The 26,043-nt window shown below is 36.4% G+C and overlaps 1 protein-coding gene across 1 annotated transcript in view; it reads left to right on the top strand.

Moving 5' to 3' along the window:
- Positions 1 to 1,438: 1,438 nt before the first annotated feature.
- ascc3 (activating signal cointegrator 1 complex subunit 3) overlaps positions 1,439 to 26,043 on the top strand; it is a 256,025-nt gene continuing 231,420 nt past the window's right edge. Inside the window, exons 1-5 of the mRNA XM_079894249.1 lie at positions 1,439 to 1,550; positions 2,957 to 3,062; positions 7,101 to 7,251; positions 14,296 to 14,879; positions 24,897 to 25,017. Of these exons, the coding sequence (XP_079750375.1) occupies positions 2,973 to 3,062; positions 7,101 to 7,251; positions 14,296 to 14,879; positions 24,897 to 25,017 (946 nt within the window). The 5' untranslated portion in view covers positions 1,439 to 1,550; positions 2,957 to 2,972. The remainder of the gene's footprint in view (positions 1,551 to 2,956; positions 3,063 to 7,100; positions 7,252 to 14,295; positions 14,880 to 24,896; positions 25,018 to 26,043) is intronic.

Here is a 26,043-nt window from a genome sequence, read left to right as displayed (position 1 = left end):
GGTCTGTTGCTTTAATCATCTGTTGTGTGTGGAATCTGCAGCGTTTCATTTAAACCCAGTCGTTAAACAGATCTCTGAAATATGCGAATGTGATTTGTCTGTCGTGGCAGTCTGTGGTCAAATATAATGATTGTTAACCTGTATAATTGACCAAATTGAATTCCTACATTGCTGTGCTTGTTCGTGTCTCGTGTGCTCTACATATATTCACATCAGAAACAAGAAGCCAAGCAAGTGATGAACAATAAGAGGAATAAATTGTCATTAATTGGGGTGTCGTATAGCACAGTTGAGGGTGGCTGATCATCTACAAAAGCGAGTAACCTTTGACTATCGCCGCTTTTTCTGAGTGCTAAATAACTGCTGGGCTGTGTTACTACAGATCTGCACGGGGATTTATTTAACACCACAGTAAATGACTTTGCCCATGGTTAAGTCAGGGTGCACCGCTCTGCTGTTTAAATCAGGTTAGTGTTACGCACTGCTGTATCCACAATGACACCATTCAGTGGAGGTCTACTGAGATATCAACCTCTTTCAACAGCCTTGCCTTGGGCATTTCAGCACGCAATATAGTGAAAATATAACGGTGACAGTCCTTTAGACATCATCTATTACTAAAGTCTCGTCAGGACAGTCTCCATAGCCTTTTAAGCCTTGCAGAATATGTGCCCTCAAAACCAAGCACTAAATATCATAACATTTGCCTGCACATTTACATCATTTTGAGCACTAAACATATTAACATATCAGTATCACTTGGTAAAAACAGGAATATAAATATGGTAATCATTTAGTATGATGGTATATGACCAACTGATTGCACCATTGTATACTGCCACAACTCTGATTAGCAAGGGAAAACAAGAATATGCCGAATTAAATTATATTAATAATTCACATAAATTTAAGTAATGGCAAACATTTGATTAGCTAATAATTATTTAAGCCCAAATCTAAGTCTATCCCCACGAAAACACTACCTTTCAAAATATTTATTCATAAAGGATGCATTAAATTGATCAATAACAAAAGTGTAACTAAATGTTTATATTGCATATAAAGGCAGCAATTTCTATGCCTCAAAGTATCCTGAAAAAATGTATCATGCTTTCCTCAAAAATATATATTTTCAACATTTTTTAAAATTCTGGTCAACAAAACATGTACTGAAGACATATTTATATAATTTGTCAAATACAAATCTTGTCTATTATTAATCACAGTCAGACAGATTAGATATGAATATTATCTTCTTGTGACTCAAGTGATATGCAATAACTTACAGAAGCATCAGTTTATCAAGTATTGATTATTGCTGCCTGGCTACTTCCGCATTTGTCTGTATATCGGATGTTGTAGTCCACTGACTAATATTGGACTGCAGAAAGCAAGCGCGTCGTAACCTTACAAAACTTCAATTCCCATAATGCACTGCTCCCTAAACGTGCCTCATCTACGCCGGTTTGACGCTGTTTTGACGGGTCCAGCCGAGAGAGTCCACTTCACCTGAACTTCTTCACTGCTGTGAAGAATTTAATCTATTAGTGGTCAGTCACATTCATTTTCATATCACCTAACAATGATTTTGTCGTGCCGAGGCTTTTAAATACACTGATGTGAACACGAATAGGAGACGTTAGCTGTGTTAGATGACTTATCATGTGCTGTCAGCTCAGTTCAAGTCAGGATTGACCGAAATAACACGTTGTTTAGGTTATAGACCCTGAAAGGGTGGTGAAGTCGTGTTTAATGAATTATTAACATAATGAAGTTGTTGCAATCACTGTGTTTTCACCATTAGATAAACAAAGACATCCTATAAGGATGTGCTTGTTACTATCATGTATATATTAGCATCATAACACGTTCAGTATTGTATTAAATTAAAATTAAGAGGACATGTAAATATCATTGCATTCGATAAATCGAAGTGTCATTTATAGTAAAGAATGATAGCACAAGCACACTTTTGAAGCAAGACATTTCACAGTTAAGATTGGTTAAGTTTTAAACATAACTCACTGTAAAAATGAAAGAAGGTTTTAAATGATAAAACAATAAGTTAGATGTACAAACGACATTCATTGTGACATTTTGTGTTTCTCAAACTTTAGTGGAATAGATAATCTTGTTGGTTATTATTATTAAAAACCAGAATAAGTTGGATTTTGGCCTTCTATTTCATTCATTTCAAAGCACCTTTTTAGGTTTTTCCTCTCAGTCATCTGTTGTTATTTGGTGTCAGGTGTTATGCATCCTTATTGAAATGAATACATATGATGTATCCCAGGGTTGTCCAGTCCTGTTCCTGGAGGATCACTTGTTGTGTCCCAATTAGCCTAATGCTATGCTGTAAAAGTACTGTTTTTGTCACGGGATGGAGTGAGGAAACATCAGTTTGAGTATTGAGAATCACCCACTGTGTACACGAATCTGCACTTCAGGTTCTGACCGGGTTAAAGTAAAAGTAGACCACTTTGCAATACTCATTTCAACAAACTATATAATTTGGGACACACTATTTCTAGTTTTCGACACAGTAAAGTTCCTGCAGACTTCAGCTCCAACCCCAATTAAACACGCCTGGACCAGCTACTCAGGGTCTTACTCGAGGTGCGTTTACACCATGTTCTCGTTATTACAGCTTGTAAGATGGGAATTTTCTGAGAGCTTCGACTTGTACCACGTGACCCCTGCAGATTCATTTAGGCATTGATCCAAATGCATAATTCCCAGTCCGAGGGCATGATATAACGTCACGTGTTGTCATCTCGAGACTACGAGAATTACGACATGGCGTGAACGCAGAATTAGCGAATGTTTAGGCGAGTTGGAGCTAAACTCTGCAGGACAGTGGCCCTCCAGGACAGCCCTGATCTTTACTGTCGGCTCTATTAAACACACATTAATGGCCTGTCTGTATTCACACTGATCATCTGTCCCGCATGAACAGGTCCTGCGGCGTGACCATGGCTCCCCCTCGGCTCACTGGAGCCCTGCGCTCCTTCTCCACCGTCAGCAAGCAGGACGATTCAACACAAGACCTTTATGATCTGAAGGTAAGACAACATCAGTCAAGCAACTCAAACTTTGCTTCATTTTTTGTTATTTTGCCATACTTAAGTTGAATAGATAGCAACTATCTGTGTGTGTGTGTGCATCAAAATAGAAATCAACTGATGTGATCATATGCATGTGTAAATAAAAATCCAATCACAATTGAAAAAGTGCCAAAACTACCACATGTATTGGATTTTTTTTTTTTTTAGTACATTCTTTAATTGATTATATATAGCATAAAACTCCGTATGGATCCTATCGGCTGTTGTCAGACTCCTTGTGCATACAAAAATATTCCTGTATTATTACAATTAATGGCAAAAGGAATGTTTGGAAATGTAAACTGATAAAACTGATGTACCCATAAAATAAATAAATAATCAAGCAAAAATAGAAAAAAAAAAAAATCTTGCTTAGTTTAATAATAGTTTATTATTAATAGTTATGAATTGTATTCGTTTCAGTGTCAATCAAACCTGTCTTAGGCATAGGCTAGTGGTATAAGTGTACATGCTCTTAGTGCTTTTATTTTTAGCGTTTTAAGTTCTGGGAAGCCCTTTAAAGACTTGATCATTCATAATAATTCATGCTTTTGCTGAAACGTTTGGGGATGGTAAGATTGTTTTTTACTTTGATGAAAGAAGTGTGATTTACTGTGTGATGATCTTTATTTGATCATCACACAGTAAAACAGTAGGGTTGTGTGATATGACTACGTTAGATTGTTAGTATCGTACTGAACGACAGTGCACATTAAAGGAGAACTCCGGTCAATTTTAACATTGAGCTCATTTTTTTGTACATTTGGAGTGCTGTCAATACAGAGAACAACGACAAAAATCGGTGTTGCCTACACCGAGTTATTCTATTTTTAAAATTTGCACCCTGTTGACTTCAATGGGGCAAGTACTAAACCTGCTTTTAGCCTCTTAACATCCTTGATGTGTCATTTCAAGTGCACAGGTCATGTGAGTGATTCCTTCGGAGTGAACACGAGTGAGTCTGACTGCAGTAGATGTGAAAGAAATGTATAAAAATGATGTTATTTAAGCCAGCGCAAATACCTTTGTTTACATCCTGTTTTTCGGTTGAAGTCCAAAGTAGTCGATTGCCGAGTTCACGCGCGTGATCATAGGTATTAAACCTATGCGTGTGAACTCTGCAATCGACTACTTTGGACTTCAACCGAAAAACAGGATGTAAACAAAGGTATTTGCGCTGGCTTAAATAACATCATTTTTATACATATCTTTCACATCTACTGCAGTCAGACTCACTCGTGTTCACTCAGAAGGAATCACTCACATTTTCTGTGCACTTGAAATGACACATCAAGGATGTTAAGAGGCTAAAAGCAGGTTTAGTACTTGCCCCATTGAAGTCAACAGGGTGCAAATTTTAAAAAGAGGATAACACGGTGTAGGCAACACCGATTTTTGTCGTTGTTCTCTGTATTGACAGCACTCCAAATGTACAAAAAAATGAGCTCAATGTTAAAATTGACCGGAGTTCTCCTTTAATTTGCATTTCTATGGCTATTTTTTGATTATTACTGTTCTTGATTATTATCTCTATCGCGATTACGCTCACGTGAGATTGCAATAACAGCTGGGAGAAGATCAGATGCATGTCATTATATTGGATCTGTGCATTTGTTCCTTAAAGTGACAGCAGTCTAAAACATGCTACTGTTATTAATGTTTCAAACAACAAAAGAAAAAGAGAACTAATATTAATTTAAGAAACAATATGCATTAATTTGCTGCAAAACTGGTTTTACCTACTGCAGTTCATTTCACGTATAACTTTCTTATATTGTATTTAATTGTTTGCAATTTGTATCTTTGTTTGTATTTTTAATGCATGTAAAATAAAGTGAAATAAGTTTTTGCTCACACCGCCCACCCATACTTTGGTCTAAATAGTCTATCATTATATTTTCTTGTATGTTTTCTTACAGGCATAAATGGGGTCCAAAATGGTTTGGGATTTGTCAGCTTTCTGACAAAAGAAATATGAAATACGGTTAATACAGCTCCTCCACTAAAATAAAACAAAATACTGTAAGATATGCTACCCTTGAAATCCAATCATAAAATGGTGGTGTAACAGGGCTGTCACTTATTACTGGATCAACCAATCTTAATGCCAAGTGTAAACAGGGCCGTAGAGACTTGGATATGGGATTTATAAGATTGGACCCTTAGGTAACGATTCACACAACCCTAAAAATGCACAATAATATCCTGGTGCCTTCCTACAACACCATAGCATCATGGCAGCAAGCCTCAGAGAGAGTAAGAACTAGCCGTTTAGATGTTATCTGCCCAAGCAATGTCTGAAGTGTTTCATTTAACAATCACCTGTAGTCATGTCCAAGACTGGGCACATAATCAGCAAAAGTTAGGAAATTTAACCAATCGATTAGCCGTAATATATGGATTAAAGTGGACTTCAGGTCACAGATAAATCTACAAAGTGCTGTTTTATGCTGATAATATCAGCCTACTGATTTATATCGCTCTAATTAATAGCTAAAAACAGCTTTTTTCTCTTTGTAATCTGATGTCCTCTGTCTGTACTTCATTTAATCGTGTTTCTCCGACCTTGAGAGTGTGATTCATAGTGTGTTATATGAGCTCTGACTGCTCAGTTTCTCTTTAATCTCTCTTTCTCTCTTGACTTTGCTTTTATTGGGGTTTTGCGGAAGCAGAAGGCTCCATCTTGGTTCAGTGAAGCCTCTTTTCCTCGTCTGTAAATGCAGATTTCTTTATCGTTGCGCTGCCGGGTTTGGGCGAAGAGCAAAGGGTGCAGGTTTTTCCCAGCGCTCACTCATAATGCTGAGTTTGAGAGGCCGCTGAAGTGCTGATACAATGGTGTGGTGTTAATTTACTCACTGGCCCGGTGACATGACCTATTGAGCACACATCACAAACTGAGGCGTTTATTCAGATAACCCGTTTACTGTATCCTTCAGCTGTATGAAGTACAACTCGTTTCATTAATGTTTTACAGAGTTTCAGGCCCTCAATTAATTACATTTTTAATTCACTAGTCTCACATAGGGATGGGCCAATTGTAAATTAGAATACAATGCGTTATGTTAACGCCCTAGTGTTCCTCATTTAAATAATTAATATGCAGAATAAAGGGGTGGGGCCTGGTTGAGTTAGTTAGTAGTGTGTTAAACTGGCGGTTATGGAAAGGGGCGGGACATTTCCCAAACTTACTCGTAGCGCTTGACCAATCACAACACACTGATCCAGCCGACCAATCAGAGCACAGTGTGCTTTTCAGAAGGAGGGGCTTCATAGAGACAGGAACTAAACAGAGCGTTACTGACAGACTGGGAAGAGAGGATATTAAACAATGGAGAATATGGGGAAAATAATGTGTTTATTGGACATTCAAGCATGGAAACCTGATCTTGTAGAGACCCAAAAACATACTCAAGATTTTGAAAAAGGGCATAGTGTGGATTCTAATAATATAAAATGTACCCAAATATATATATTTTTATTTACCCCAAATAAATGGTGTACATTTTTATTAAATGCTGCTGACTTTTTAAATCGGATGAATAACCATAGTCCAAAATTATAATAATATGTCACAGTATTACTGTTATACTGCTATTTTTTGTATCTAATAAATGGAGCCTGGGTGATTTCTTTCAAAAACATCTTACAGAATCTTTAATCTTACCTTTTGAATGTTAGTGTACATCAAACATCATACATGAAAAATGCTTCTGTGAACATTTTTGAGTATGATGCAAATGCATCAGAGATGTATTACTGCATATATTATTACATCTGTCTTCTTAACACTTGCATAGTTGGTTAGAAGTGCTTGCAGAACTAATCAAATGATGCAGCCTTTACGACACCTAAAAGCCAGCTCAGTCATTGCACATATATCATGAATATTCAGAATATTGTCCTGGCTGACTATCATCATTATAATGAACACACATAAATGGCGTTCATTGAAATGCCCTTACTGTTTGAATTTAAGCTTTGTCAATCTTTTTGCAGACCAAGCGCCTGAAACGGCAGGAAATATTTGCCCGAGACGGTCTAACATGGCAGAAGATTGTTCAGTTCTTCACACAACATCTGGAGAAGAAAGATCAGCCAGCGGCCACTCGCGAGCTGAAGAACATCCTCCAAGCTGCCAAACAAATCGGTCGGTATTTCATATCTTTGGCATGATTCAAAAACATTGTATATTGCACTTTACAAACTCTCTCAAATGGGCACTTCCATTGCATTACATTTAATGCCCTTCCGATATTTATCCTTGTTTTTGCTAGGGCTGGGTATCGTTCAAAAAATTTCTATACCGATACCGATACCTTGATTTCGATACCGGTTCCTGAACGATACTTTTTTCGATTCCAATTTTATGAAATCCATTTTATCAAGATTACATAACACATTACCTCAGAAAAACTTTGGTTTTATTTGTTCAGTTTGACTCATGCTCCTTAGTCAGTGCACAAAGGAACAAAAAAGCACAAAGGAACAAAATATTCCTTATACATATACATAAGGAAAAAAATATTTTTTTTATAAAGAGCACATGCTCACCAAAGCTGAATTTGTTTGCTCAAAAATACAGTAAAACTTGTAATATTGTGGAATAGTATTACAATTTAAAATCTTATTTGAATATATTTCAAAATGTAATTTATTCCTGTTGTCAAAGCTGAATTTTCAAAATCATTACTTCAGTGTCACATGATCCTTCAGAAATATGTAAACAGTTTTTGAAAACTATGATACATTTTTTCATGATTCTTTGATGAATAAAAAATTCAAAAGAACAGCATTTATTTGAAACAGAAATCTTTTGTAACTTTACACATGTTTTAAGGTCATTTTGATCACTTTAATGCATCCTTAATGAAAAAAAAAAATTCTGACCAACACATTTTTGAACGGCAGTGTACATTCAGTAGGTCATTATTGCAATATAAACACTGTCAGGGTGATCAACAAGGTATCTCTTCATTTACCAGTCGAAGACGGAGCTCTTATGTTTACTCCGTGCACTGTCAATGTCTTCATCATATTTGTCGCGGTACAGTCTTTGCAGCAATTATTTTACCGCAAATACTGCATCGCCGCTGTTGGCATCGAGCCTGGAGAAATGTAGCCACACTTTTGATCGACTTTTCCACATCTGTAGGGTATTGTGAGTGTGTGTGCTCGCGTCTCATTGAGTATGTGCGCGAGTTTGTGTGTGCGCGCGCGCGTCTCATTTGAGTGTGCGTGGAGAGTTCCGCGCGTCTCGTGTGTGTAGAGTTTATGTGTATGTGCGTGAGCGACTTTAGGCGTATCGTTGTGCATTTCATATGTATTTGTTTGAGCACTGACGTTGACGAGTTAACCCCTTAGGTATCGAAATCTGGTACCGAAAAACAAGTCATTTTTCGATACTCGATAGTATCGAGGCAATTCGGTCGGTACCTAAAAAGTATCGAACTCGGTACCCAGCCCTAGTTTTCGCATGGGCCGTCAGGGTTACAGTCTCTTTTTTCTGTAGCCGCTCTGAAGTCCGAAGTCTTTTGCATTTTACAGCGGGTGAATCTCCAGTTGTCACCGGTGATTGTCGTTTGAACCTTTCTGGATCTCCATCAAATTGATAAGTGTAATTATATCCAGTGCTGTGAGAAAAGGCTATAAATCTCCAGCATCCTCACACTCATCGCCGACTAGCCGAGACTCTTCTTTATGTGGACAGATGTGACGTAACGACGCGAACACATGCTCGAACTTCCCGCGGAAATCCACCAGTTCCACTGGAGTTAAAAACATCATTACAAGCTTACCGTTTTGAGTCGAGCTACGGCAAGCAGAGAGTGTTGAACACTGGCTGGTTATGTACCTGCTCAAATTTTTTTAAATTTTGTAATGCTCAAATAATTTTATTTAAAAGTTACGGACTGCAGCTTTAAAAGCCTACATCTGGGCACATTTCGGCTTTTATGAACAGCCTGGTAAGCACGACCTGCAGAAGATACACGCTGTGTGCGCTCAAGTCACGCACAAATAAAATATGCAGGGGGTAATACCACTAACTTGAGAAACCTCGTCAGCCGTTTTCACCCCGAGCTGTTAGCGCCGGGCAGAGCTACGGTCTCGTGTCGTGGACGAATGGCAGCCATCACTTTTAGCATTGACTTTTGTGTGTTCTCAGTGCTCCTGTTGTCTTCTGTGCCCAGACTTGAGTTTTGTTTGATACATTCAAGAAGCGTGTTTTCTTTGAGCAGGTAAAATTAAAGGTTCAGTTCATATATCTGAGTGCTTGGATTTATTGACAAAATTGTATACATGTGAAGTAAAATTGAAAATTGAGGATGCAGTGCATCGTGATATCGAATTGAACTGAATCGATGACATGTTGACATGTAGGTTCACACCCCTATTGCAGAGAGCTTCATTGATTGTAATGGAAGTTATTTAGTTTGTGATCTGACAGATCAGTCGCTTCTTGTGTAGATGTAGTTTAACTGTAGGTTGTTTACGGTAGCCAAAAATGCCAAATGTGAGTATATTGATTATTTTATGACGGTTTCAGACATGGTTCATTCAGTCATATTTATAAAGCTGTTATGCTGCTATGTAAAGCTCTTTTTGCACTGATGACAATCAGAATTCAATTATTATTATTCATCATTATTCTATGAATAATATTTTGGTTACACTTTATTTTAGGGTGTCCTTGTTACAGTGTAATTATATATTTAAGTACTGAGTAATATTATTTACAGGTATATAATATTTACATAATATTTATAAGTCTCTCTTGTAAAAGATTTTAATCTCAATGAGACTTCATGGTAAAATAAAGGTAAATAAAAACAATACTACATGTACTATAGGGTTAGGGTAGGATTAGGTTTGGTTTAGGGTTAGTTGCATGTAATTATGCATAATTTATAGTAATTACAATAGAAACTACATGTAGCAAGGACACTGTAAAATAAAGTGTTACCAATAGCCTATTTTGATTATTATTATTAATTATATTTTAATAATAATTATATTATAATTTCAACATTCTGTGTGATGCTCTGCATGCATATTATATTAGAATAATAATTTAACTGTGTCCTGGACATCAAATATAATTAAGATCTAATGAAATAACATTGAAAATGTCACTTTGATTCAGTAATCACTATTGGCAGCAATTGGCTTGAATGTATTTTTGTCTAATTCCCCTTATATAACAGAATCATTTCATTGATTTTTATTTTTAAATAATCATCTTGGATAAACCTCTTGCTCCAGGTCAGATAATAACATCCAGTTTCTTCTAAAAAATGTAATTTTATTGATAGACATTGTGCTCACAGCCTGAACATTGATTTATTCATGCTGAAGTCTTTATCAATTTTTTTTATGTTTATTTTTCTGGGCCTATGGGCATCAACAGTCCTTTGTTTTACTCAGCCATCACATACTTGTGTTGTGAAAAACAAAATATTAGATTATTTAAAAAAAAAAAGGGAGTTAATTTATAGGCAGCTAATTATCATCTCATTGATTAAGTGATCATTTTGCCACCATTTCGTCACATTTTGTGGCATGTTGGTTATGGCTGAGTATTATATAAAAAACAATAGGGTAACACTTTATTTTACAGTGTCCTTGTTACATATGTTACATGTATTTACCATAGTAATAACATTAAATTATGCATAATTACATGCAACTGACCCTCAACCAAACCCTAATCCTACCTTAAGTACATGTAGTTGCTTAATATTACTCAGTACTTAAATATATAATTACACTGTAACAATGACACCTTAAAATAAAGTGTAACCCAATAGATAGAGATATAATTTATAAAATATGAAACAAAATATCTTCAGAGGATTATGTATAAAGCACCATCTGAAGCTCTCCATATCAATATTCAATTCAGTGATATTTTAGCATATGTCTTCAGGTTAACCGTCTGTCAAAATAGATTTTCTTTTGCAGCAACTTTGCTGTGCTTCATTTTCTGCCTAATACCATGAAGAACTAATCAAATCCAGCACTAATAGTAGAGCTACTGAACCACCTTAAGGTCAGGATCATTCTCCACATGTCAGCAACTCACTTAGCATCTAATGATTCATGATTATATGGCCACACTTCACCTCAATGCCATTCAGTTGTCCTGATGAATTTAATTCAATTTGATAAGTCCCTCGTAACTCTGCTGTGGTTAAATAACCAGAGATGGTCTTTCTCTGCCACTGTGTTTAATCGTGAACTCCCAGGATCTTGTCGGACTATTCCACAACCATGTTCTCTCTGTTTTTGATCTCTTTGCTTGGTGAAGTGGACAGCAGACAGAATGGCATTCGTAACCCCCTTTTCAAACGTCACTGTGGAAAAGGTTCACTTCGGTGTGATTGGGTTTCTGTTGGAACAAATGTCTTTTGTCATGAGATAAGACAAAGCCCTGTGAAGAGGAGGGCTTCTCGTCGGCCTCAGGTTCACTCTAATCAATGGAAACTCTTTTCTTCCTGAACCTCTGTTCTGAGAAGTAAGTGTGACGTACCATAGAAATTCTTGAAGAACTTTGGCCTTTCTGTCACCTCCTCTGGCTTCTGTCACGCTTCACCAAGACATCCCGATTCTTGAAATTGTAAAAGAGAAGAAAATTCCAATTAAAATCGATGCACTCAATTAACTGAAGAAATAGAAGTGTGTAATGTTGGAAACTTAACCCCCTACCGAAAAATGTTCCGATCCTTGACTCAAAAAACGTAGTATGATCCGAACCGTGAGTTTTGTAATCCGTTTACATTTTGGCTTAAATGTAATTAATCTCTTTTGTCTGTTCCACACAAAGCTAGCATGTGGTTTCAGAAGACTTTGTGCGTCTGAAATAACGCACTGTCTGAGTCGGTACTGCATTTGAATTTCAATTTACTTTGCAACCATTAAAAAGTATGCTCTATATAGTATGAATACGGGCAGTGGCGTGGAAATTCAGACGTACTACATCTGTCATGTGACCTACTAGCGTCAGTTACGTCGCTTCACTGCTATTCATAAATCCTCTCCCGTGGCCTCATGGGATAGGAAAGTGTCCGGGGACTTTCCGCTTACTGTTTTTCGAACACTGTGTATTCGGACATACTACTCTTGGCGTACTGCATTTCATATACTATATAGTAGGAAATTATTTTATTTCGGACACAGCAATGGAATGTGTTAGTGGTGCTTGTTTTGGCATGCATTATCTTGGGAACAGGTATTTTACAGATACTTGCTGTCTTTTGTCCTACACAAGATCCTAACAGAAATCAGCATGGTTATTATAAAGGTAGGGGTTTAGCATTAAAGTGTGTATGTCAGGTTAAATTTTTGGTCCCACTTTATATTAAGTGGCTTTAAGTACTATGTACTTACATGTACTTACATTGAAATTAATAATTTGATACAATGTACTTATTGTGTAACTACATGTTTTTACATTGTACTTACATTTTAAAAATTCCTGCATGTAATTACAGCTGTAATTAATTTATGTAATTACATTTGTAATTACACAGTTGACCCTTCCCTTACACCTTAAACCTACCCAATCCACCACACCTGTCCCTAACCTTACCCGTATCACACCTCAATAGCAGCAAAAGTGTTTTACAATACAACATGAACACAATAAGTACATTGTACTTATTTTTTGATGTAAGTACATAGTACTTAACGCCACTTAATATAAAGTGGGACCAAATTTTTTTTTTAGATATATTAAATAAGGTTTAGATGTCTGAGTGAAAATGTAATTATCATTAAAATTATTACTGTAATTGCCCTACAGTAAGCTTTATAGCCATTTCTGTCAAGATCATATTTTTAAAACGCAGCTGAGCTGTGACGTCAGAAGAGGGAGACGTGCCAAAAAAGTTCTATTCAAGTATGGAGAGTTTTGAGTCTGAGGAGATCCAAAATCCCCCTCAAACCTACGATGGCCCACAGCCATACAATTTTGAGCCTCCCAGGCGTGAGACAGATGAGGAGCCAAACAGAAATTTAAATAATTCCTATCAAAGAAACATAAATATCTGGTGTGAAGAGAACCAGTGGAGAGTTGGTCAGGTGTCTTGGTAAGTATAGGCATAACTTAGAGGTGGAACGGTACATGTATTCGTATTGAACCAAAACGGTATGGGCGTACCGGGTCGGTGCATACACGGAGAATACACGATATAAAAATAAATAAAACTCGCGTGCAAATTAATTAATGTGGAACTACTGTTAGATACGCGGGTTATTTAGGGACACCTAATCTGTAGCTCCGCCTTAGCTCTGAAGCTCCGTGGCTATAATGAACAGGCTGCGATGTCAAGATTGCAATGCTGGAATATGTTGGTTGGTGTGTGTGAGAGAGAGAGGCGCAGGCGCGATCGAACAGTGGAAACATAAAAACATACCTTATCGTTTTGATTCATAGGTGTCTATGTGAAAAAGTGGACTCTGTGACCGGTTTTAACAGTGTTTTTGCACCCAGCACAAACGCAGTAATTCACCATTGTGAAAATACGCCTAACTAAAACTAACTACCTAACTTAAATAACTAACTAACTAAATAAATAAATGTCCTAATCACTAATTCTCTCGCTCTATCACTCGTACAATTATCAACACAGCTCACAAACTTAACAGCTGTGGTAGCATTTTACTCAGTGACCTGGGGAGACGTCTCCCTCTTATGACGTCAAGTGATTCGTTTGGGGGGAGGAGCAGTTTTAAGTGAGTACTGAAAATAACGAACTTTTACATCTATTCTGCCTTTAGGTATCGAAAAACATACAAAACAATACATCAACTTGTCAAACGTGTATTTCCCCTAACTATTTTGTGTTAATCATAATTACAAATTTAACCTGACATACACACTTTAAGTGGATAAAGCAACCACCTAGCAATACCCCAGGAACCTCCACAAGTTATGCTAGCCAAGCACCACTCACCTTTTATTTTTTTTCAGAAAGTTGGTAAGAAATTGCAGTTTGCAATATCAAGCAGCATAACCATTTGTTTTGTACATCTAAAAATAACTGGAAGCGGATGAGACACTTTCAATTCACAAATGGCCACGTCTGTTAAAAATAAGGGTTATTGTCTGTGTTTAGTGCAGGTTAATTCAGAACATTTGCATGTGTTTTTGTGTGTATGATCAAATTAATGTGTTCCCTTTACATGTTTGCAGTTGGTACGGATTTTGGGCAGGACACCATTGAAAGTGCTGGAGTCTTCTTGTTTAAAACATTCCACAACAAAGACCAGATCGGTCATGAGGAAACCAGGGCCATAAAACAGATGTTTGGACCTTTTCCGGCGTCTCCTGCCGAGTTGTGTTGTGCAGCGGTGGGTCGTTTAGTGGCCCAGATTGGAGAATCTCAGGTGGATGCTTTCATCCAAACACAGAGTTCTCTCAAGACGGTGAACCATGGGTCTGTCTTTGGGCGAAACATTGCTTTCTCATTTGACACGTATGCGCTGGATGCTCACGACTCTATGCCCTGGTCAGAGGGGACTGATATGGATCAGGCCGTGGACTTTCACAGCTTCCTAAATCATCATGTTGGTGAGCGGAGGACTGGAGCTGAGAGAGATGATGCTTATTCAGCGGAAGAACTGGAGCAGAGAAACGCAGACAGCTCCATCCTGAGACAAGAGGTGGAGAAGTACCTGAACGATGGAAATATGGTCTCGTCCAGTGTTGAAGAGCTCTCCACCTCGCTTTTTGAGATGCTTGCCTCCACAAGGAGTGACGACGAACTACAAAACGAGGTGAGAAATGTTTGTAAATAAATGCATGACATGATTAGTTACTAGTGTTTGATCTGATCTCCATGTACATCACATACCGTATGAAGATCACATATTTCTGATTGAAAATAGAAGTTGGGAGGGGACATATGTGACCCTGGACCACAAAACCAGTCACATGGGTAATTTTTTTGAAATTGAGATTTATACATCATCTGAAAGCTGGATAAATAAGCTTTCCATTGACGTATGGTTTGTTAGGATAGGACAATATTTGGCTGTGTTACAACTATTTGAGCATCTGGAATCTGAGGATGCAAAAAAATCGAAACATTGAGAAAATCTCCTTTAAAGTTGTTCATTTATGTTCATGATTGTGCTGCATTCACTCACAGAAATAAATGTTTTATATATTTACGGTAGGAAATTTACAAAATATCCTCATGGAACATGTTCTTTACTTAATATCCTAATGATTTTTGGCATAAAAGAAAAATCGATAATTTTGACCCATACAATGTACTGTTGGCTATTGCCACAGATATACCCGTGTGACTTATGACTGGTTTTGTGATCCAGGGTCACATATTAGTTTGCACTTAATTACGGTCAATAAGTTGTCACTCACTCACAAAGTAGACGCGTTTCTTGGAATTAACTGTTTATTAAATATTAAAAGACTTGTTTAAATAATAAAATAGGTATATGGTGAATGCTGACGAAGAAGGTTAGCATTTCTGTTATTAAAAAAGCCAAAAGCAATAATACATTCATATACCATTTACTTACATTGTTTAACGGTTTTGTCAAATAATTTGTTAGAACTGTTTAACAAAGACAGTAAGCTAATAAAGACAGAGAAGAATGTGTTCTCGGTCAAAATAAATGTCCACATTTGGACATGATCTGCAGAAATCACTTATTAGCTGAACAGAAAAACCTATTGGCTGATGCCGCTAATAAAAAAAGCCAAATATCTGCCGATAAATTGGCCTTGCCGATACGGCTCTCAATTTTTTTTTCAATTACAGCATGAAATAAACATGGATGAACACCGGGAGGAATGTTGAAAGATAAAACTTACTGAAATGAATCCTGTCTCGTGTAATCGCTCAATCAGAGTTTCAACTGGTGAAAGACGTCAATAAAACAGCTTGTAAGATACTTAATGTTACATTTACCTCAAGAAAGCTATTCAATGTCCTTAGACTCATTAGTTAGCTAGGAAAAAATAACTCTAGAGAAGAGCATTTTGCTGGATGTCATATTCATATTTTATATTTTCGGCCATCCTGAAGTTTAGGTTTTGACCCAGAATTTTGCATCACTAGTTGTAATTCATCTGTTCATGGGAAAAAAGCAGCGGTAATAATTTATGGTGTTAAAATAGTGATATTACATACAAGAAATAAACCTTCTGATGCATTAAATGAATAACTAGTAATTTTATAAACAAATTGTTTTCTCCCATTTTCCACCTCCAAATCGTGTGCCGGCTGAGCTTCCCCTGACGAGCCGCCACTGCAAAGATCAGAGAGCTGATAAAGAACTGTTCACAGAGGAAAATGGATCACGTTACGTTGTAACCTAATGCCTCAGCAGTAAAGTTCATATTTGCTAGACTATCTACACATTAATTAATTATATCATGCGCAACTGCTTGTTTGTGAGCCTAGAGTGCATCCACTGTGAATAAAGCCCACTTGTAGATCGGTTTAGCAAACAGGAGATCACCTAGTCGTACCACATTCATTGTGTCCTTCAGGAATCTGAAGGCCTTACACACACACACACACACACACACACACACACACACACACACACACACACACACACACACACACACACACACACACACACACACACACACACACACACACACACACACACACACAGCACATTTTCGTATTTCGGAAGGATGGGCTTCATCGAAAATGACGCGTTTAACCAGATTGTGGAGAGAGGAGCTGGAATAATGTAAAATAACTGGAATAATGTAAAATATGTAAAACAATCAAGCATGAAAACATATTCTAGTACACCACAAAAGCAAAATCAAGACTTCGTAAAAGGGCATAACGAAGTACTGATTAGTTAAATAAACATTTGCATTAAAAAAAATCTAATTAAAAGCTAGTAATAAAATGAAAAACAAAGAAACCCATTACAAGTGCGGGTCTATTGCACACACACTCCAGAATGCACTGTTTTGACATACCAGATTTTTTTTTTGACCTGTCCGTTATTGAAAATCACAATTTCAATTAAAACGGTCAATCCGGTTGTCACTCCCGAAACTGCAGTATGAAAAATAAAACTATTCAAATTATGAGAGTGTGCCGCCCTATAATCAATGAAGCTGCCATCACTTAAAACTCACTGAACTCAGTGAAAACTCTTTATAATCCAAAAAAATCTCTATACTGCAGTGCACACTGAATATCTTATTTACATCGTCTTTATACTTTAAATGATTCGTGATCGTGCAGAGCTCGATTGGCCGTTGTGTTCACATGCTCAACAAACATGTCTGTGATTGGCTACACTGCTCAACGCTGCGTAAACACATTTTAAATAGAAACCTTTGACGTTCTTCACACACATATATAAAGTCAGCGAGTACCGGATTGACCCGGTGCTCCGTACAACTGCTACTGCTGAAAGGCTGAGACTGTTACGTTAGTAAAATGTAAGCATCAACTTTGAAATTAATCGGGGAGCAACCGTTACCCCGGCTTATTCACCATGGTAAAATTAATCATTTTAATGAATGCAATGCATGTTTGAATATATCCACACGAAACAAATGACCCTCAATACATCTAAAATAAAAACACAGATTTTATAGAGCTAATCAACATAAATATTCATTTAACAATTATAAAATAATTATTTCTGCCATAATTATTAATAACTGCTTTTTTTTTTTACAGAAATAGTGTTTACAGTATAACGTTAAAGTGTTATAATATTAGTAATTCTAGCTTCATGCTCATAGTTTTGATTAGAATACATCACATCCGGTTGGCTGGTCACATACATTATATATAAATAAAAATAAATATACACTGTAAACCCGAATAAGTTGTCAAAACTCAAAAAATGTAAGGCAATCAGTTGCCTCAATTTTTTTAAGTTAAGGAATTCAAAGTTTAAGCAAGCAGAACTGGCAGATTTTTACTTTGTACTTAAACATTTCAAGTTAAGACCAATTAAAATGTATGAGTACACTATTTCATACATTTAACTTAAAACTTTCATGTAGTCTCAATGTGAACACTTTTATTAGTATAAACTTAGCTAGCTTTAACAAGCTAGTTTGCTAACATACTAACTTGTTAACATGTTAACAATAGTATGTTATAAAGTAGCACTCACTGTATGAGTGTGACAATATAAAGGTTTTATTTTCTCTCAAATCGAGCCGCATGCACCTCTGGTCACCATGATGGTAACTATCCTAAAACCAACATTAACAGAAATTCTTCTAAATTAGCAAAACAAAACATTAATTGCTACTAAATCTCCCACTTCACATTAATCTTGCACAAAAACAACAACATTGTATTACACTTAATTCTAGCATTTACTCTCCCTTTCGAGTGCCATCGGCAAAGCATGCTGGGAATAGACATCCCAGCCGTTTCAGTTAAACTTAAGTTTGTCTAAATTAAAAGAAATAATTTGATAAAACTCAAAACAACGAAATAGTTCAGTTTACTTAAAATGTATCAGTTCTGTAAACTTGAAAGAAAAGAAAGTGCTAACTCATAAAAGTTCATTTGACTGAACAAATTAGTTTAATTCAGTGTTAATTTTGACAGCAAATTTTGGTTTAGTTTTAGTCATAGTCTTTTGACTAAAATGCCATTTAGTTTTAGTCATATTTTAGTCATCTGAATTGTTTTAGTTTTAGTCTAGTTTTAGTCAACGAAATACAATAAGATTTTAGTCGACTAAATCTACAGTAGATTTAGTCGACTAAAATATAATGGGTTTCAATTTAAATGCATTTATTTAGAATTTCTCTAAAATTTCCAAACCCATACCCGGAAAAAACATATATTAACCTGCTAATATGAATGATTTTAAAGTTTGAACGTGCAATACAGATACAGATTTAACTACTGTAACTTAAAAAAATATCTTAAAATTAAATAAAACCACTTTTCCTAAAGTTTCAATGAATGATATTCTTTATAACTAGCCTACTTGCATAGGCCTACATCATTCTCTGTTCTTTCAAGCAAACATATTTATTTGTATGAATTAAATATAATGAATCCTTATTAAAGCTATTAACGAGCAGTGAATGCTTTTCTCTTTTTCTTTTGTTGCTTGATCAATATTAAGGACACAGACCGCATTAGGTTTATTACCCACTGTCACTTTAAGACATCGGATCATGTCCAATGACATCCAGATTCCGGATCCAATGCACTGATGCACATACGATACACTCACAACTGTTTAAGACATAACCGACATAATTTACGTGAATACTCTCCAAAACGGACATTTAGACATAATATTTGTGTGTATTTGTCCATTCAGACACGAAAGAGAGCTCAGTTCAGTCCTCGCGCGCTGTATAGGTGTCTATGTGAATGGCTGCACGATTCGGGTCGGGTGTGTGCGCACAGAAAACCGAATATAGCTCTTTTTTTGCGTCGTCACTCTTATTCAGATCTTCATGTCTGCTCTACTCATTCTCCCAGACGTTTACATGTTTTAACGTTTTATGAGACATGCAGCGCATGCCAACTCGTGTGCCGCTGGGTAGATCACGTCACAGTACAATTGTGCGCATCTACCACAAATTCAGGACATCAGACTGGATCGCTTCCCAAATCGTCACTATCTAACATTTTCGTCTAGTTTTTATTCGTTGACGAAAATGTCAATAGATTTTCGTCATAGTTTTTGTCATTCAAAATTATTTTTTATTTAGTTATCGTCTCGTTTTCGTCTGTGAAAAAATGTTGAAATTAACACTGGTTTAATTTAAGTTTGTCCTACTCAAACCAATTAATTATTTTGAGCGTTAGGGTATACAAAATAAAGTAAAAAAATTTCAATGCATCCGAAGCTCAAATGGGTCCCGAAACTTCTGGTCACGGCTGTTGTTTGTCGAGTGCAGTGGAAAGGCGGCTAAAGTGCTGTTATGAAGTCGTAGGCACAGAATGCAGTAGTTTATACAGTTTCGAGGTGTAATCTTCCATGATGGGGGTGACTCCCCTTGCCAACACTGAGCACTATAGTACCCGAGTTACACCCTGTTCTGATGTTCCTCACGTAGTTGACATTTGGACGCCGGCTATCCCACTGACACCTTTAGATGTGGGGTGGCCTTTTTGTGCTGGTTTCTCCTCTATTCTCCGCACGCGTCACTCCAAAGTCAACAACAGCAAAGTTAAAAGGCTCTCCATTCACTGCCATTAAACCTGACAGGCACCGTGTGAAGAGCAGCTTTTAGTATTTCACATTTAAACTTCATCATCATGACATTTGCTGTTAAAGCAAATATATTTAAAGCGATGTAAAGTAGGAGAGATTAGATGAAGCTAATTTAAAGGCAATTTAGAATAGCTTTTCCAGGAGAAAATTGCACTTTGATAAGGACGGTTAAAAACATCACAGCTGAGAACTTATATCAGATAACTGGCTATATTGGGATGATTTTAGGATTGTTTGTGATGCCAACATTCACATTTTTACATATGGTTGTATACATCTTTATTATCTTAATTGCTGTAGAGAATTTTAAGGGATTGGGATTTGCTTGACAGCATTATGTAATTCAGTGCGCAGATGATATAAGACCCAGAGTATGTATGTTACCTGAGATCGAGAGTGCATGGATTTACAGTATGATGTTTTCTGAGGGTCTCCAGTGAAGAGACAGAATTTAAGTACTGCATCTTTGGGTTGATTTTTCAAAAGAAGAGACTTATAATCAGTCACAAACCGCCTGTCAATACAATGGCACATTTAAAACATAACCATAATCACACAAATGATATATAAGACAGCACAACTGTTTTCAACACTGATATTGCTAATAATCAGATTTTTTTTTCTTGAGTATCAAATCATCATATTAGAGTGATTTCTGAAGGATCATGTGACTCTGAAGACTGGAGTAATGATGCTGAAAATTCAGCTTTGATCACAGGAATAACAATATATTCACATAGAAAACATTTATTTTAAATTGTAATAAGATTTCACAATATGACTGATTTACTGTATTTTTAAGGAAATAAATGCAGCCTTGAGCAGACGAGACTTCTTTCAAAAACATAAATTGTAATGTTTCCAAACTTTTTACTGGTACTGTATATATAACAATTTTTATAAAATATGAAGCACTTTTTTTTGTAATATACAGCTTAATAAACATTTATATTTCATGCCTCTAGAAATAAATTTAATGACATTTAAGCATTCTAATCACTGTCCTCTCAATAATGAAAATCATTATTTCCAGGCAATTTAAAACACAAAATTTGAATTATGATTCATATACTATCATGATGTACCGTTTAACTTGACAAAATGCACTTTAATATACGAGAAAATGCTGTCACACTGCAAAAACCTTAATGAGTGCAAAAAAAATAGGCTTCATTTTCTTTAAGCAAAAGCATTTACCGGTAGTTGGAAATGTGACTTTGTTCATGACTGGGTGACTTTCATGAAAACTCAAGACATTTCCAAAGAACATTTTCTATGATGGTAGAAAAAAATACAATGAGAAAAATAACAATATAACTGCCTTTAAAGGAAAAGACTGCTGGGGAATGTAAAACTGTAAACCGCACACACACACACACACACATACTCAAAGACAAACAAGCTTGGGAAGTTGTTTGAAATGGTCTCTGGAGAGTGTGCATCTACCAGAATGAAAAGGCTTTGCTCTTTCAGCATAGAAGTGCATATTAGTCGCCTGCTTCCTTATTCTTTTAGCATGTTTACAGCTTTTGTCTAGCCTCCCTGCTGAGTGCTGTCTGCACAAAAGATCTTTACAGTCATATCAGTGAAACTGTCAGATTATCCATATCGATTTATTGTTAGTTGGCGGTTGACATCATTTTGGGAATGGGAGTGATTTTCGATTACACGGGATGTCTGGAGTAGTGTCTTTCACCTAAAGTCAGTTAAATGAAGGATCATGCAGTAAAATTAACGCTTTTTTACAGCATTTTCACAGTGACCATTTTCAATGCTTCCTTCACACTTTGCACTGTGATTAAAAATCTTTTTTTTTTTTAATTTTTTTTTTTACTTTGCTATGTAATATACTGTAATAATAATTCCTCATTTGGTTCCCTCTGCCACTATGTAATTTTAAAGGGGTGGTTGATTATGATTTCACTTTTCTAACTTTAGTTAGTGTGTAATGTTGCTGTTTGAGCATAAACAACATCTGCAAAGTTACAACGCTCAAAGTTCAAAGCAAAGGGAGATATTTGCTTTTAAATAAATCACTTTTTAAGGACTACAACAAACAGCTGGTAGGGATTACGCAACATTCCTCTCGGGTTAGTGACATCACCAACCCTAAAATTTACATAAACCCCGCCCCCAGAACACAATTTATAGATTATCAAGACAGAATATGCTAATCAAAGACTAGAAGATAACCACACATAAGCTTCATAAATTCATCAACTAACCATTCAGAAATGTCCTGTTGCTTCTACATGTTGTCACTTCTTCTTGAGTCTCTCCATCTTTCTGACTCCGGTTTGAACATAAAAGGCTAAAAGTTTTTGAAATTTTCAGTGCATGTCTGTGTGAGTGCAAGCTGTTGTAGCTCCGCCCCCTGTGCCAGGAGCAGCAGCTCATTTGCATTTAAAGGGACAGACACAAAAACGGCTGTTTTTGCTCACCGTCAAAAAGTGACACTTTTAACATGCTATATACAAATATCTGTGGGGTATTTTGAGCTAAAACTTCACACACACACTCTGGGGACATCAAAGAATTATTTTACATCTTGTGAAAAGGGCATTATACCACCCCATTACAGTACATGTATTCATTACTGTTACAGCACATTAAGGATCAAAGTGCGGAGTGCAGCTTTGTAAACTCTTCTTAGAAATGGATGACAATTTGCATCACACGTTTAGTGCAAAAATAGTTTTCTTTGATTTATTTGACTTATCTCTCTCAATTTCTCATGTCTGGAATGAAAAAGTCACATTTCCAAAGAATCCCCCTCTTTTTAGACAGTTTTAGATCAGTATTATCCTCCATGCCCTTAGAGAGGTAACGGCTCTCGTAATTGGAGAAGTCCAGCATGATAATTTGATTGGAGCACATTTTCAAAATACTGTTCTCATTAATTTAACTAACATTGTTCCACCATAAAGCATATGATTGTACTTCATCACTTCTGTATCCGCCATACTGCAGTTCCTCTGAGAGATGATTGCTCAACATCACCATATGCATTATTCTTTATGTAAAATAGATGTACGCATGAAACTAGGCTGTGGCTTTTGGGATGTTTTTCAACTCATCAAGTTTCCCGAAGTCTTGAGCACATCTTTAAAAGCTTTGCCTCTACTTGAGTTTAGTTGTATTGGTATTGATAATTACCAGGATTTTAGTTTAATTAAGATATTATTTGATTGATTAAATTGCGTTTTTAAGGTTTTAATGAGAGGAATTGAGAAGAGTGTTCTGTTTAAATGTTAAGCCTGATTTTCAGCATAGCTTTAGTTCACCCCTTATAAAACCACAATTGTACCATATGCATATGATCACTCAAACTACACGAGACAAACGCCGTCATCCTGGACATTTATGATTCAGGAGCATGGATTGGATCAACTGGATCTAGTTTCCCACACTGAGAACAACGGCCACTGATTCGCCAATATTTGAGAGGTTCAGGGCATCAAATAAAATGTTTAAAATATATTCAAGAGTTTTGTTTGAGGCCGTTTGTATCAACTTAACAAGACTCTCATTTCTTATGTTGTTTTTAGTGTTTACAACTACTACTGTGCCATCGTTTGCTAAAGTTTTCACTTTTCTGCGAATTGGTTTGTTGTTGTAATGTTGTCCTATATAAGCAGTGTCATAAAACATCACATACCAAAGCTAAACTCTGGTTGGTTGTTTTACCTTTTGGACATGCCATTATTTTTGCAACTGTTTGTGCAGAAATGTTATGCTTCACCTTTAATGTTGTACTTAACAGTGTTTGTTAGAGCTGCACGATTAATCGTTGAAAGATTGCGATGTTGATTCAAAAACCCACACAATCTTATTTCTAAATGACAACTATTCGCCTGTGTCTATTAAACCTTTGACAAAATCACACCGGAACATTCAAATCTGTTGACCCAGAGAGAGCAGTCGTCATGTTTAGGTATGAAACAGCTTCATAAACCGTCTTTCAGCCGCACAGTATCATATTTCTGTTACAAATATTCATATTATCACAGAAGTACTGGGATACATTTCTAGTTAAGATATAAACACTGATGTCTACGGTTGCGATCAAAATAGAGCAAATCCCCTTTTGAAAGTAGGCTAACTCGGCGACAAGCGTCTTTAAAAAGATTTGTGTCGTTGAATCATTCATTCAAGAGATTCATTCAAAAACGCTGATTCATCCAGCAAAGAAACGAGTGAAGTAATTATGAGCGAGTCATTGAATCATTCACTCAACCTGTTTTTTTTTCTTCCCTTTCAGATAATTAATTCACATTTATCATTTTAAATTAGACTGCAGCAATTAATATTTTTTCAGAACCTCTAGTAAATTACATGTTTTTGTTAAGGTGTCTGTCTGGAATCATGGGAGAATATTTGAAACCAAAAAAAATTGGGATTCTCAGTTTATCAAGAATGAATTTTTTTTATCCCCTTCCTTTCTTCCTAAACTCATCTTTTTCTCACTCCCTCTCTCTCTCTCTCTCTCTCTCTCTCTCTCTCTCTCTCTCTCTCTCTCTCTCTCTCTCTCTCTCTCTCTCTCTCTCTCTCTCTCTCTCTCTCTCTCTCTCTCTCTCTCAGCTGTTTGAGTTTCTAGGTCCTCAGGGGTTTGAGATGATCTCCATGCTCCTCCAGAGAAGGTCAGACATCGTGGACTCTCTTTTGTCCTTCCCGTCGGATTGCCGATCTTACATCATGTCAGGTGAGCTCAGTAGCAAAGATCTCCTCATCTTTACATTTCCAGCAACACTGGCTTCTGCATTTAAAAACTATGAGCAATGTTGAATTAAACAGTCAGGTTTGGACATATGTTACATTTGTCAGTAATTTAGTGTGATTTAACTATGAACGAAAACACAATGCCTCTGTCGACGGTGGTTTCATTAAAGTTGCAGAACATGACTCTTGATACTTTTTTTTAGCTGTAATAATACTTTTGTCAAAAATAGCAGATAGCAAACACGCGAGACACCAGAATGTTGCTGTGGTTATAAGATTGCCAATTTCGGGAGTAAATCATTTTCCTTACACAGTATGATAATTTAGTGGATTCGCCTCCGTATTTAAATGCATCACTCATTACAATTTACAGGGTATTTGTGGCCACTGTTACCTTATACCACCACAACCAGGAATTTCAACTACTTTATTTTTTTAAAGGGGTGGTTGAATATGATTTCACTTTTCTAACTTTAGTTAGTGTGTAATGTTGCTGTTTGAGCATAAACAACATCTGCAACCCTAGAATTTACATAAACCCCGCCCCCTGAACACGATTTATAGATTATCATGACAGAATATGCTAATCAATGACTAGAAGATAGCTACACATAAGCTTCATAAATTCATCAACTAACCATTCAGAAATGTCCTGTTGCTCTACATGTTGTCACTTCTTCTTGAGTCTCTCCATTTTATCTGACTCTGGTTTAAACATAAAAGGCTAAAAGTTTTTGAAATTTTCAGTGCATGTCTGTGTGAGTGCTCTTGAAGCTCCGCCCCCTGTGCCAGGAGCAGCAGCTCATTTGCATTTAAAGGGACAGACACAAAACGGTGCGTTTTTGCTCACCCTCAAAAAGTGACAATTTTAACACACTATATAAAAATATCTGTGGGGTATTTTGAGCTAAAACTTCACACACACACACACACACACTCTTGTGAAAAGGGCATTATACCACCCCTTTAATTTAAGTTTGCATTGTTGTGATTTCATTCTAGAGATTTT

The sequence above is a fragment of the Squalius cephalus genome, assembly GCF_949319135.1.
Source record: "Squalius cephalus genome assembly, chromosome: 15".
In the NCBI taxonomy this organism is placed as follows: domain Eukaryota; kingdom Metazoa; phylum Chordata; class Actinopteri; order Cypriniformes; family Leuciscidae; genus Squalius; species Squalius cephalus.
This window is presented reverse-complemented; position numbering and strand designations above follow the sequence as displayed.